Below are 15703 nucleotides of genomic sequence, written 5' to 3' on the forward strand. Positions count from 1 at the left end.
TCCTGCTCAGCCTCATGGAGAAGCTTGTTGTATTGGCTTTCCTGGTGGGAACTTGGCTTTCCTCATCACTGGAGGAGCTCAGGACCTCACCGTTGCTGAGGATGGCTGTGGTACTTTTGGGGCAGCTCTGGTGCTTACCTTGAGTATTGCTTCCTAGCTCCAGTTCAGATCCCTCAGCCTGCTAGCACAGATCCTTTATCCTGCTGGCAGAGAGTGTCTAGCTTTTACCACTGACCTTTGGGCCTTTGCAGCACAGATCCATGAAGCAGGCCTGCATGAGACATAGTTGTGGGCTCTTGGCCTCCAGCTGGACTTGTGGGAGGCTCTGTTATGAGCTCTAGGTTTTCACCTGGGCACATGCAGAACATCAGGATCCAAGCCCTTCACTGGAGTCTTTAGTATCTAGTGGGTGGATGGATTTCTTGCACTTGTATATGATTCTTGGGTGATTACTTATAAACTAATATTATAAGACATATCCTATATTGTATTGTTCCCCCAAAACCCCAAACCATGACACTCATTTTGTTAAATTGAGTTAACATAGCTAGCATCTTAATGAGGGAATATTATCACATTATCTCATTAAAGATAGTTTGTGGAAAATGTAGATATACATAGAGATATACACATTTATATCCCTTTGAATTTTTTTATAATTTTTGACTAGTCTTATAGGTTTATCTCTGTTAATTTAAACAACTAACTTGAAGACAACAATAGGCATTATAGCAAACATAGTTCAGTTCCTATCATTTTGTTTAGTGAAATTCTGTATCATTTCTTTTTTATTTTAATAATGTCATTGAGAAAGAAGTAGCAATGAGATAGTTTCTTTTTTTAATTTTATTGAGAAACACCAATGAAACAGTTTCAAAACAGTTTAGTAGTACAGTTACAATAATTAGTACATTGCATATTGTCTTTGTAGTAGTTATTCCTAGTACAAGATGCAGACATGATATCTTGTCTAAACACTATTAGTTCAAAACCTCCCTCATTGAACTAAGAGAAAGTAGCTGTATATTTATGCTATTGTGTATACACAGATATATATTTTTCCACTACAAAATGGTCCATTTATATCCCCTTTTTTGTTTACTTTTGTCTGCGATGTCTGTATCATTTCTAATGCATTTTTTTTTACCTAATTTTGTATTCTTTTTAAAAAGAAAAGCAAACCACAGTAAATAAAACCCAAAAGGTACAATAGATACCATGAAAGGGGAAAACAGTTGTTAAAAGGGAAGGAACAATGTGGACGAGGGAAAGTAGGAAGGCAAAAAAATTACACATGTATATATACAGAATACTTCAGATTGCTATTGCTCTGTTGAAAGGTCCAGTTAATGCTTAAATTATTTTCTTCTTTTTAAATTTTTGGCCAGTTTTGCATGCTTATATCTGGTAAACTGGATCACTAATTTGCATACAACAATATGCAACATGACAACTGCTGTTGAATTCCTAGCATTACAATAAATTTAAAATTTATTTATTGATTTGGTACAGGGTATTGCTACGCAGCTCAGACTCTTAGTGATCCTCCTGTCTCAGCCTCCCCAGAGCTGGGATGGCAGGCTTGTGCCACCACACCCATTTTTGGTGGTTGGCTCAGTGGGGGACCAGCATGGCATATACTACCAAAATCAAACCCTTGTCCTTGCACTTCCCAGGCAGGCGCTTAGACCACCAAGGTATCTCCCTGGACATTAGCTACCTTTCGCTGTCAATATTTTTCAGTTCTTATAAGGAACAGATATTTATTTTATAATGAAAACATCATTATATATATATATATATATATATATATGATGTGCAAGTTTCATTTAATTTCTGCTTGGCTTTGTTGTAATGTGTTCTTATTCTTGCTGTTACACTGCGTTTGCTCTGGAACTTGTTTTTTCTCCATGTTCAGCCCTCTTTGATTCCAGGGGACAGGCCCATAGCCGTCATTGCTGAAAGCCTACAAAGGAAGCCCGAGTTCAAGCCTCCTCAGCATTGAGGTCTGTTGGCAACTCCAAGTTTTTCATGACTGTCCCTATATTTTCACTCTCCCCTTTTCTTTGCTCTTCGCCTTTTCTAGTAATTCCTTTGCCATGCGCTCAGTTTGCGCCTCTCGGTGCCCCTCGCATTCCTACCCCTGTATGGGCCCTACATGACCTCTCTGCCCCAGGACCTGGTATACTGAAGGCTATACTCTCGGGCCCACTGCACTCACGCCCCTGTCTGGGCCCTATATGACCTCTCTGCCCCAGGACCTGGTATACTGGAGGCTGTACTCTCGGTGCCCATTGCATTCCCGCCCCTGTCTTCTGTGCATTATCCCCAGTCTACTTCATCCTGTACCCCAGTTCACATTACCTGAAGCTGATGCACCACTCTTGGTACATTCTAGTGTCTGCTGGTTAGCCTCAGAAATAAAACACCTGCTGATATAAAATTAGGCTCCTTCGGGTGGGCCATATACTCAGCCTTAGTCAATATATTTATTAGGCAGATATTTTAGTTGCTACTAAGAAATAATGAAAGTGGATTTATTAAAAATAAATAAGTTTCCAAGGGCCAGCCAAATAGCTCAGCGGATGAAAGCGCCTGCAGGCAGATGCAGGGCCCTGGGCGTTTGATTGCTGGGTATGGCGTGCCAGCCCCACCCCTGGGGCACTCTGAGACAGCAATTGAGACTGGCTGTGGTGGCACGCACCTATAATCTCAGGTCTTGGGAGGCTGTAAAGAGGCAGATCACTACGAGTCTGATCTAGTAATGAAACCCTGAACACCCTGTAGACCCTTCGCTAAAGTCCAAAAAAAAAAAATCCACATAGGTGCCAAGAGTTCACCAACAGTTGTGTTATGGAAGATGGAGATGATGGTGGTCGTAGGGATGTGTATGCTAATGATGATTAAGCACCTTTCCAGCTAAGGCGCTGTGCTGGCTGTTTTGAACTCATGATTCATACTTTTACTTCTAATAATCCGTGAGGCAGTTTGTTCCCATTTTACAGTGGAGGGGGCTGCCTGAGCCACAAAAGTCAAATAAGTGTCAAGCACCACTGTTCAGCGATTGTTGGAGTAGACTCTGACTGAATGTAGCTTTTTATGGCTTTAATGCTTATTCCTGTTTAAATCCAGGAGTTAAAATGTGTAACACTTTTAGAACCATATGCCTGTAATCAGGAAGGGACTGCATACATATTAATTGATTTTCTCTTTAGTCACTTACTTGATGAAGTTAATTTTTCTTCTTTCCAGCAGGTGGTGGTGGCTTGAAGAGATCAAAGACTTTACCATAGAAACGCTGCTTGAGTTAGGTCTATGTGGAATAAATGAGATTGGACATTAGCATACACACACAAGTAATAGCCAAGTCCCTGTTACCCTTTCTTCACCACGCCTGCCCCTCTCCCACACATTCATGCTGTTTCTCAGCTAAATAGATGTATTTCTAAAAAATAATTCCTTGGGAAAATAGCTAATTTTATCCTGGACAATTTGCTTATTATTTTGCTATACCATTTTTCATTTTAAGTGTGCAATCCTATAAGGACAGGGATATGCAACACAGTAAAGTTATAGCTGAGTTCAGATTGCTTCTCTCTGAAGTCTTTAATGGTGTCACAGCATTTGCATCTACTTAAAATGAGAGTTCTGTTTTAATTTAAATGGAATACAATCTCCCCCTGTTTATCTTAGAATACTCTCAGAATTGATCCTGGGTTTTCTGTTTGCAGACTCACATTTTCCACACTGAGTCCTTCCTTTTTCCCCTGCTACTCCCAGGAGTGCTTGCGCTGGACCCCAGGTTGATAGGCTCCACCTAAGAGCTCTATCATAACAACCTGTAATCCACTGTTTATGAAGTACTCTTGGCAGCCAAAGCGTGTGCACCTGGATGCCCTGACATGTCACCGAACGTTAGTGAGAACCTCTGGGCTGTAAAGTCAATCTGAGAGGGCATAGCTCACCAAGTAACTTTGGACCTCCACACTGCAAAAAGGTGTCCCTGGACTTTCCCCTTAGGGCCTACACTGAGCCTGTGGGAGGAGAGAACCCTTCCACATTTTTGGTGGGAGTACAAACCAGTCCACGCATTATAGGAATCAGTATGGGGATTCCTCAAGAAACTAAAACTAGAAATGTCATTTGACCTAGCTAACCCTTTTATAGGTATCTTCCCAAAAGAATCAAAGACATATCATCGTGAAATATGTGTGTCCATAGAAATATCATTCATTATAGCTAAATCTTAGAAGTGCCTCATACAGTCATGAACAGATGAACGAATAAAGGAAGTGTATTCGTCCACCATGGTGTGCTACTCAGCCAGAACAGTGTCATCTCTTCCCACCTAGCCCTACCCAAGTGCTCAGCCCTGCCCATGCCATGCATTTTACTAATATATTCTGCAGAGTTCAGAGTGAAACATGCACCAAAAATATCCCCTTCCCTTGAATATATATCAAGGGATCTATATCCCAGTAACATTCTTTTTTTTTTCCAAAGTTTTATTGATAAACAGCAATGAGACAGTTTCAAATCAAATTGGAAGTACAGTTTCAACAAATAATACACTGCATATATTCTTCTTAGTGGTTAATTGCTGTACAAGATGCAGACTTGTGATCCTATTTACAAACACCATTAGAACAAATCATTCTATTCATTAAGAGAAAGCAACTATATATCTATCCCAACCACTTTGAATACACAGATACAAAATGGACATTCATAGTTATACCCCATTTTTTTAAAGTTCCGCTATTGAATATTATAGGTGTGTAAACTCAGCAAAATATTCTAAAAGAGTCCAGCAGCCCATAATAGCATTGGGTCTTCTGTTTAACTGGCAATGTCAGAAATTATTGACCTGAGTCCCCCACAGCTCAACTTAATAGCATGGCTTTATTTCCTATATTTCGTCTTCATACTTTTCTACTGGATGGTTAAGACCAAGGTAAAGCAGGACCTGTGCAACAAGAGTTGTAGCTTTTTGGTCTGAGAAGGTCAGTGAAATGCCCTCAGGATTTATTCTGAGATCCCGTACCTCAGATTGTAGAACCTTTGTCAGTGTCATCCACATGGATGAGTCACGGCCAATGCTTGGCCAATGTGCTCTCTGTGAAAGCCTGAGAGAGTGTCTTCTCCCCATGTGACTCTCCTTAGGCACACTCTACGTCATCGATCCCTTTCCTCTTTGGCCCCATAATCTTCTTGATCAGAAAATTTGGGACACTACCGAGGTACATGACGTTACAGTACAAGTTCTCATATGTCCAGTAACATTCTATATCCCTTACAAATGCATCTTGTTTTACCTGAGATGATCCCCTCCGTATCTCATTGGGTCTGTGGTGGTACCTAATTGTTCCAGCTCCACTGAAAGGAGGGAAATGAAGATTGCTGTCACATATTTACTGATAGAATGAGAGGAGATTTATATGTGTCCATACCAGGGTCTGACGCTCGCGTGGAATATGTATCTGCTCACTGAAGCCTCTACCTTAGACTTTATTTAGATCTTTAGGGCTGTACCTCTTGAAAATTCACCAATGTGCCAGTCTTCCAATGAATTTTAAGTATCTCCAAAACTGTTGTTATATATCAAGCTATTTGTTTGCGCCTATGCATAAAGATAAACTGGTCAGCCATGGAATGTGGTTATTGCAGATAATAGCCTCTTTTAAAAAAATCTAACAGTACAATATATTTTGCTAAATGCTACAGTTCTCAAGTATAAAAAGCATCACTGTGCGAGTTTAAATAACCATAGTCCTAACAGAATTACATTTTATTCTGATAAGCCTATAAAAAAGTGATTTTTTCCCTTTTCCCTGTGTCTTAGGATAAATTAAAAGATGCAGAATTCCAGTGCTGTTATTTAAATAAGTTAGGTTTTGCCTAATAATGAAGTATAAGCCTATCTATTAAAGGCATTGAATAAGTCATTTTACTTTAAATTGAGTAATCTGTTATATTTACTCTTCAAGTTCTTTGAACCTTTTACATCCCTGGGGGAGCTCTACGGAGCTGCAGGAGGCTCCCCTTGGGCTCTTTTCTGGTCCTTCAGCATGGTGTGGACACCCACCCCCAGGCCAGCACTGGTCTCATGCTAGTGTCTTAGCTCTCTGTGTTTCCCACTCCTGATCCCCCTGTGAGCTGCCTACCTGCTCCCGATATTGTCCCTATCCAGCATCAACCCCATCTTCTCTTTTATCTTCATGTCTACTCAATTCTGAGCTGCATTCCTTATGTCACCAAAATCTATTTGAGCCCCTTGTGCCTCCTGAATCAGGCTTCTGTCTTTCTGGTCTCTGGCCGCCTCACTGCTCTCCAAGGCTATAACTCACTTCATTTGCGCTGTTACCCAGTTTTTCCATCCCAGTCACATCCCCTGTAGTTTATTGTATGTAATCTGGCTAGGATAATACTACAAAAGTATAAACCCATTACCGTCACTCCCCTCCAGCTCAAGTCTCTCACATGGTGTAACAGGCTCTACCCTTTCTTCCCACCTCCCTTGCTCGTGCATGCTTATGCAAATCCAGACCCTTGGCTGAGGCTGCAGGATTCAGGACTGCCTAAGATCTCCTTCGTGGCTTTGTGTTCCCCTTAAGCTTGCTGGTTTTGTGGCTCATGAAAGCCAAGCGCTTGCTCCAACTGGTTCCACACTCAATAGTTAAACCACTTCTCCTCTTCTGCTGCCTATATTTTTATGTATATGGCTGCTGCTTAGCCACTGTATTCTGGTACTGTGTTCTCAAGCCTCTTTTGTTGCTGTTGTTTTCTTGAATCTGCCTGGAGATTAGTTATTATTCCTAGCTGTCTTTTAACATCCCAAGCATACTACAGAACAAACCTGACCCTTGCTGAATGGGTGCAATTCTCTCCAGATGTTCCCAACCTTGGATAACAGGTTTCCAGAACAGGGCTATGAGGCTGGCTGTTGGGTTTCTGTGTACTCTGTTCTTGTCTTTGTAACCCAATGAAGAGTGCAGGCTGAAGGAGGCAGGGCCTTAAGTTTCATTCCTCTAAGAGCAGCAAACTTTGTTCTTTAGTTTAGCAACCTGAAATAGTTGCTTAATCATTGCCACTGGTTCTTAGGGAACTGAGGAGAGAGGGTGGTTAAGTTCAGGGCAAGTTCATCCCAGCTGCAAAAAAAAAAAAAAAAAAAAAATTAAGATATTTTCTTGGTGGGTGTTAAAAGCACAAGTTTACAATTCAATGTGAAATGAAGGCCTTGCTTTTGTTCACAGACCTTGTTCATATCCGTGTGCACTGACACGCTTGATTTGGAGGTGGAATAGGTGGGCCACCTGGTCACCAGAGTTTTGCAGTGAGAGCAGGATTACCCAAATGTGGACAGTTGGGGTTACCAGGCACTCAGCCTCCTGTCTACTCACTGCCTCTTCCTCTTTGCCTTCCAGGGGAGACCATGCGGATCGCCTCCTCCGAGTTCGCTGATGACCCCTGCTCCTCCGTGAAGCGCGGCACCATGGTGCGTGCAGCGAGGGCGCTGCTATCGGCTGTGACCCGTTTGCTCATCCTGGCTGACATGGCAGACGTCATGAGGCTGCTGTCTCATCTGAAAATTGTACGTATGTCGAATTGACTCAAACTTGTTTTGTGTGGCTGGCAGTCTTGGGGACATATCCCGAACTTTGCTAGAGATGTTTGGGCTGAATGTATTATACTATTATCTGCTTCTACTTTGTTCTTCTGTGTAGGCATGGATTTTGAGTGAATTTGGGTCTGATAGTGAAAATTTGCCTCATGCACCCTTCCATGCATGAGGAGTTTATGTCAGTTTTATACAAAGCTGCCACCTGACATACCTAGACTGGGTCTCTGGACACATATGTTCCCCCTGCCAACCTATGGAACTCCACTTCAAATATCTTATCATGCCTACTTTTATTGTTTATTTCCTAGTGGAAGTGTAGTCCTCCCTTGTCACAGATTTACTGGAAAGGTCACCAAGAAAACCACCTCTATCACTAAGAACATAGTCTTTCTCTGATTTCCTAGTTGCTGAATGGAATTTACTCATGACAAGCAAATATGACGTAATGCAGTTGCCCTTCCAAGAAACTCCTACTTCATGTCCTCAGAGGACGTAGCTTCTGAACATCTGGCATCAATCCTGGTGTGTCTGTGTCATTAGATGATGCGGTGTGAACCACAGGCTTTGCTTTTTTGGGAGCCCACCAGTTACTGGCTGTCTTCCTACCCCTTGGACTTACTAGCTTGCTAAGTTCACTATCAGCAGAACATTAAGGTGTTATTTTCTTTGTCAGTGAAATGCAGCGAGTCCCAGTGATGGCAGGTAAGACAGGAAATGGATAATAGAAGCCTGCTCACATATTACCTTTCTTAAATTTGTTCAGTAGGAGGAAGGATTAAGGAAGTTCTTCAAACCAAATGTTGTCTGTCAAGAAACCTTAGGCAGGGCCTTTGTCTGAGCTGCCAACAACCAAAACCCCAAAGTTACAAGTTACACATAAATTTCATAGTATTTTAAAAGAATTTTAAATTCTAAGACCCCCAAGCCTGCATGCCATTGTCATAAACCATGAAGCCAGGTCTCCTGTGCTCTTCATGGTTTCAGTTCAGATTCCTGTGGAGCCCAGGTGTTCAAAGGAGAACCCACCTTGGGTTTTCTTTCTTAGAATCTTCTAGAGAATAAGCCAAGGAAAGTTCTTGCAAACTAGATCAGGCCAGCAATTTGAAGAAATGATTCACATACTTCACAACAGAGCGAGGAGCGGCATATTACTGAGATTGACTGCTGCAGGCAGACCAACAGGGGTTCATCCTGACTTGATGCCCATTCGCCACCTGTGTTCAAGTACACCACACAACTCCTTGCTTCGCAGATACCTCATCTGTTATGTTGGCACTAAGTACACTGCAATCCTCAGGCAGTGAGGAGGTTTGAAGGGGGGAAATCCCTAGGAAGCGCCTACCTACCACCGATTCAGCCTCAGGCTTTGGTCACAGGTGGCCCTGGTTATTGTAAGATCCCCGGCACCACCTACAGGTCACAGCACTGGTTCTGGAGCTTCAGGTCCACCTGTGCTTTATGCCTATTTGAGGCAACAAAATAACCCATTCTCTAGTGTGTTGGAGAAAAAGTGTTACCTTTAGCTCTCAGCCTACTTAGTGTTCAAAGGCAATATTGAGAGAAAATTCTTTCCCCAAAAGAACCATTTTTCTTCACCCAGGGGAAGGACAATAGGACTGAACCTAGGGATATGAATGCTAATATCACTGTTAGCCTTTTGTGGAAGACCCTAGCCAGGGACGAGGGGAGAAACCTCAGGCTAAATATCCTCCCTAAGCTGGCTGCACCCACAAAGCGTTCCTTAGATCGGGGCCCCTGATATCTGATATCGTGCATGACTCTTTGCTGCTTGAATTTCTGCTTCTCTGCCCACCTGTTCTGACCAGCGCTGACTGCTGAGGATATCACGGCAGCCTGTTGTCACGTAGCCAAAAGCATTCTCTTCTTTATGCGAAAGATTATGGGAAGTTTAAAAAAAAAGATTTAACACAAAATCATGTAAAGGTCAATTCAGCAATATTAAGTAGTCCTGTCAGGCTGTCAGTAGTGAAATTTAAAAAAAGTTTGTAGACTACATACCATATTTGTTCTACTTAGACTACTGCCTCTGAAGTGGACAGTTGTGGTAGCACGTTGCTATCTTGTGGAGCTAGAGAGGAACTACAGCTGTTGGTGCTCTGGGCATGTTGCTCGGGTTGTGGCCCAGGTCACACCTCAGCATCACCAGTCTGGGTCTCATCTCACGGAGGAACCACTCTGAGCTCTGAAGAAGACTTTGCGCCCACAAAATCACTGTAAATGAGCACAGCACACACTCCTGCTCAGCACACTCCTGCTCAACAGTGTGTTTTTTTCTCCTAAGAAAGCACTTTATCTGCTAAAGTATTGCGAGTACCTATTTATTTTTTAGCTTGGGGTGAAGAACATGTCAAGTTATACATTTTGATGGAGGAGGTTAGGCGCTATCACTTTAGAGGTTTTCCATATAATGACTTTCTTGCTGATATGGATATAAAGCACGGAGGGGAAAGGAAGAGTGAGTGGTGCTGGCTGGTAAATCTCCTGCCTCCTAGTTATTGGGTGTGGTTGCATACCCTTAAATGAGTCCTGCAGCTTCTGAAATATTAACCACTGCGTAGCGATTGTATCTTCAAGCATTGTGCACAGTATTTTACTTTTTGCCTTTTATGGCATATGCCAAAATTTTATTGGTGTTCTTTCCAGATATTTATTTATTTACAGGAACATAGAAGAATTCCCTTCTTATCAGAAACACTCATTATTTTTTCTGTTAATAAATCACCAAGTCAATGAAAGATTTCTCAGTTTATTTCTCAAAACATCCATCTTCCCCCTTTGCCCTTTTTATAATCACGGATAATCTGGGGGGTCATGAGCACATGTTTTTCAGCCTCCAGTAGGTGTGAAATATGGGGGTCCAGGCAGGATTATGAGCAGTATACACGCCTCTGCAGTGTGCTGCCTTACAATTCTGCTTGCCAATTTAAGTTTATGTGGTTATTGAGAAGTTTGTATAAAACATACAGATGTTTTGGTCGTCTGTATTATGTCTTTGTTCTATCAAGCAAGGATTTTATGTACTTGAATGTTCAATTATCCTTCAATATGTTAAATATTCAAATGAATGCATGGTTTCTGATGCTGCTGTTTGAATTCAGGGGAATACAGATGAAACAGTGACGGATAATTTGAAAGCCAAGTTGTCACCCACATAGAGATTTGATGTTCGTGATCTCAGCTGAAGTAATCATTTCTACATCAGACACGACTAAAAACGCTGAACTGTAATCACTTTTATTGTCGAAGTTGGTGATGAGTGATGCCCTAGCCAGACACCTGGGACACAAGCAATCAGTTACCATTGTCAGTGTGTTAGGCTTCACAATTATGGAGGAAACCTGCATCTGAATCAACGATCATGCAGGGGTTATTTCTCTTCCTTAGGCTCTGAATTAATGTAATCAGGTTATATTGTCAATTATTACCATAAGAGATAATATTATCCATACACCCCTCTAGACATGTATACGCTCCAGGAAAACATGACCTTTTCTCTATCCTAAGAATATATCTTGGAATAATATTTTAGTGTACTGTTAAAGAAAATACAGAAAAGTACTCTTCCATGAAAAATTAAAAATTATAACAGAATATTTAGAGAATGTTAATAGTTTGGGGGTTTTTTTGTAGTGGTACCAGGGATCATTCCACTGAGCTATCTCCCCCGCCCCAAGAATGTAAATAGTTATTACACTGCGTATCATAATCTTAAAAGAGTGGCTAAAATGTTACTCCGAGTATGGGTGAAGCACACAAGAGACCCTATCTTTCAAAGTAGAAACAGATAAAGCCACAAAACTTGCTTTTCCAGTGAACAAAGAGAAACTAGTCAGACTAGATAATAACAATTTTCTTGACTATCTCAGATTTTTCTCTGGAAAATAGAACAAAAGACAGAAAACAATAATCTCTTAGTTCCTTGGGGAAGTCAGTTGTTGGTGGCTACGAGAGGTCACATCTCGTGTTGATGTGTCATCCTTCAGAGGAACTGGGAACTGGTCACACGGGGTTACTTTAACCTTACCTGCCATTTCTGACTAAAGTACCAAGTGGTGTTGTTTGGCCTTAGTAATTTGTTATGTTTCAAGAGCCTGCCACTTAGTCCTGAAGCTCCCATATGGTTCAGCTGCCTATCAATGCTATGAAAATAACCTTGTTCCTACTAATAATACAGAAGCCCGGGGGAGTTGCTGCATAGCACTAGCACCTGTCTGGCGAGCACAGGATCCTGAGTTTGATTCCTGAAGCCAAAATAAATAAGCAAAACCTCCCAATGACCCTACTTATAATATAGAAATGTACATGTTTCTTCATGTATCTCTTTTCTGTTCAAGCTATCAGAATATTAGTTTCATTCAGTTTTCTTCAAAACAGACTTGTTCAGTATTTTCCACAAATACTCACTGGTAACTTATTCTATGTAAAGCAAAGCAAGCTATATAATTTTAAAGATGATTTGGCTCCTGCCTTCAAAGTCTTATATGTTCATAGAAGAGACATTAGGAAGTATGCAGTGTACGTTGGAAAGTCTGCTTAGTGTTATAGTCTCACCCAGAAGCCTGCTTTAAAATGCCTTTTGTTGTAAAAAGCAGAGAAAACTAGCTCAACTGTGTTGTTGTTGTTTAAGTAATATAATCCTGGTGTGGTACTGCATTCCTATAATCCAAGCACTCAAGAGACTGAGGCAGGAAGATTACCACAGATTCAAGACCAGCCTGGGATATATAATTAGTTCAGGGTGAGCCTGAACTCTATAGCCAGACTTGTCTCAAAAATCAAACCAAAACTACAAAAACAAAAACTCATACATAAAAAGTAGCATATTGGCCCATGTATTGGCTCACCCAACTAAGACTACAGAGGCAATCATTTCAGGTAAGGATTGATCCAGGCATAAAAATGTAACAAGAACAGGTTTCTATCTCCTTTTCCTCACCGAGTTCTCTGGTCCCAGTAGATTCTTGCAGTCTCAGAGACTAGCTTCTTGTCAAGATTATCTCCTCCTCTGTTGCAGGAAACAGAAAGAGAAAATTCCCTTCCTTGAAAGCTCAAGGCCAAACCTTCTTTTTTGTTCACCTTGCATGACCCCTGCAACATGTGCTTCTACCTGAGTTAGTTCTTTAGAGGGGAAGGAGTCAGGCTGATTTCTTAACTCTGACCTTTTCTGCACACTTCGTCTGAAACTGGAAATAGGATCAACTATACCAAATTTATTATTAGACAATTAAGGGTAATACAAGGAAGTATAGTGTAGCAGTGAGGGAGAGTCATGGAGATTGGGACTCACTGAACTAAACAAGGTTTGCTTTTCCTTAGCCCAGTGCTGGGCCCAGTTCAACAGGCAGGCAACAAGTCCAATCCTGGAAATAATTAAGGGATAATTAAGGAAAATTAGAAGCAGTTTCCCCATCAACAAAGGGGACAAATATATGTCTAGTGGTGAGAGTGAAACCACACAGTAATATGAACATGAAACTTTAATAATTATTTTTAACTTTAAAAAATATTAACCCTAATAGCAGAAAGGGTAGCGAGGGATTGTCTAATAAAAGTAAAGAGTACCAGAGGGAATATAGCAATAGCAGATAAGAGGATCAGCTTCCACCCCTAAGCTGAAATGGAGCACTTAGAGAGGAATGCCATCCCACTGGGGATGAGAGTGTCTGATGTTCTTGGAAGGCATCATTCGATAACACAATCCAGTGGAAGTTTCTGGAAACATCTCTAAGTTTGTTAAGGAAGCCTGCTCACAGAAATGTATATCACAGAAGGCATCCTGAAGCAGAATTACACAAGAAAGTCTACACATGAAAGCCTCTGACCAGACCACCTATGGGTAGAGAAACTGTACTTGTTACTAGATCCTATTGATGTTCATCAGAGCCAGGAAACAACCCTTTCCTCCTGTAGTGTATGTCTCGAACTCTCCCCTTAGAAAGCTTAGCATTGAGCCAACCAGCAGAAGAACATTATTTCAAGGGCATAACTCTATGTTTACAGAGCAGGTAGGAAGGGAAAATATGGATTAGATTACCTACACAAGGAAATAGTCGTGTTCTCAAGCAAAATGAATGTTATTTCCATGAAAGACCCAGGTCGGACAACAGACTTCAACAATAGATAGCTTTACAAACAAAGGAGAGGGCCAAGACATGAATCTTGGAGAATGTGGAATAGCATGAGTAATTCATTTCATTGAACACAGAACATACATTAGGGAGAAGCAGAGATCACTGGTGGGTTTCTCTCCCTAATAAAGTTCTACTTTGGCATCATGGTGGTGATCCAATATGGCACTGTCCACTGTAGGCCATACACTATGCCCCACCTTCCTCCTTTTGGGTCATTCTACAACTTCCTACTTTATTATGCAATATCCGGTTCACTTGCTTCCATCCATCAACCAGTCACTGCCGTTCATGTTGATGTAAACATCCAGTCCTGGTCTGCCATGGGAACAGAATACCACCTAAGCCCCTCCCCGGCTGAAGCCTTTATTAGTCACAGACATTCTGCTAGCTCCTCAGAAATGCCACATTTCTGTTTTGATCTGTGGTCCTCTGCACTCCCACAACGAAGGCATTTTCACTTTTTACTTCACTTTCTTTTTATGTGTGCACTGATTCAACCTAACAGTAATGAAATGGGATGGAGAGGTCCAGCCTACAGAGGCCGTGCTGACGAGATGACTGGTTGGCACTCCCTATGCAGCTCATTGGAAACCACTGAGTAATATTAATCTTTAGAATCAGATTAGATAAATAATTTTGGTATCAGTGTATAAAAGGAATTATAGTGGTTTGAGCCAAGATTAAGAGACTTTTCCATTTATGAATGATAGGCTGAGGTAAAGCTGTGGCAGTGTGTATGATGACAGCAAGCTAGGATTGAGAGTTGCTGAGGAAGTAGTGGCCCAAACTTGGAGAGTGACCAGTAGGACCCCGGTTCCTAGTAACTCCCATGAACAAAAGCTCAGTGACTGTGAACACAAACTCTGGGTCGACAACCAACCTCTCCAAAATACGGCTGCAGCAGAGTCCAGCAGTGAGAATTAGAGGCACGGGAACGAGTTGCCTGGCCTTACCCCAGGCTCCTGCACTTTCTTGCTGTGAGAACACCAGCAGGTTAACTCTGTCTGCTGCTGGGCTCCCAGTCTCTGCAAAAATCTGAAATTTCAAAGAGTTCTTTTAGGAAACTAAATCTGTTTTATGTAATCTATTTAGAATAATGCCTTGATGTCATAAGTACTTGATGACACTGGTTGCTGCTATTCAGGCACTGACTGATAATCACTTCAGAAATCTATTATGAGCTATGTTATTGTTCTACTTCAAGACATCTCCCTTTAAAAATAGTGATACAAGGGGTGGGGAAATAGCTCGGCGGTGTAAGTACCTGCCTGGCAAGTGCAAGGACCTGGGTTTGATCCTCCAGTACTGCATACCGTGATGGTTCACATCTGTAGTGCTGGAGCTGGGGAGGCTGAAATAGAGGATCACTATGAGTATGAGCTGCATAGCAAGATCCTGTATCAATAAATAACAACAACAATAATAATGATATGAAAACACAGTCATTCTTAGTTTCTAATGAGATCATTTGACTCTTCATATGTTAACAAGAAAAGACAAAGCTATCTTGGGCCAGTGAGATAATTCAGCAGAATAAGTACCTGCTTAGGAAGATATAGGGACAGGAGTTCAATCCCCAGTACCATATGCCACATCAGCCTCACCCCCAGGCACACTGAGCTGGTGATTGAGTCCGGGAGTGATAGCTCACGCCTGTAATCTCAGCACTGGGGAGAGTGAAAACAGGAGGATCACTATCAGTCCAAGCTGCATAGTAAGACCATGTGCCAAAAACATAAAAACAATCTAGCAGAAAAGTATAAACACGAGGTACAAAAAATAACACCATATTAATATGCTGAGCTATAACAGTCAACAACTTCTGACATTGCCAATACTGCAGATAACTCACTACTATTATGGATTACTGGACCATATTGGATTATTTTTCTGAATTCACACACCTATATTTGAATAACAATGGAATACC

The 15703-nt window shown here is 41.5% G+C and overlaps 1 protein-coding gene across 2 annotated transcripts in view; it reads left to right on the top strand.

Annotated features, from left to right (window-relative positions):
• Ctnna2 (catenin alpha 2) overlaps window positions 1-15703 on the top strand; it is a 1043423-nt gene that overhangs the window by 185129 nt on the left and 842591 nt on the right. For both annotated transcript variants that reach the window (XM_004634143.2, XM_004634144.3), the window contains exon 3: window positions 7425-7591. In XM_004634143.2, coding sequence (XP_004634200.1) covers window positions 7425-7591 — 167 coding nt within the window. The remainder of the gene's footprint in view (window positions 1-7424; window positions 7592-15703) is intronic.

This window comes from Octodon degus, unplaced genomic scaffold (genome assembly GCF_000260255.1).
Source record: "Octodon degus isolate 3935 unplaced genomic scaffold, OctDeg1.0 scaffold00058, whole genome shotgun sequence".
Lineage (NCBI taxonomy): Eukaryota > Metazoa > Chordata > Mammalia > Rodentia > Octodontidae > Octodon > Octodon degus.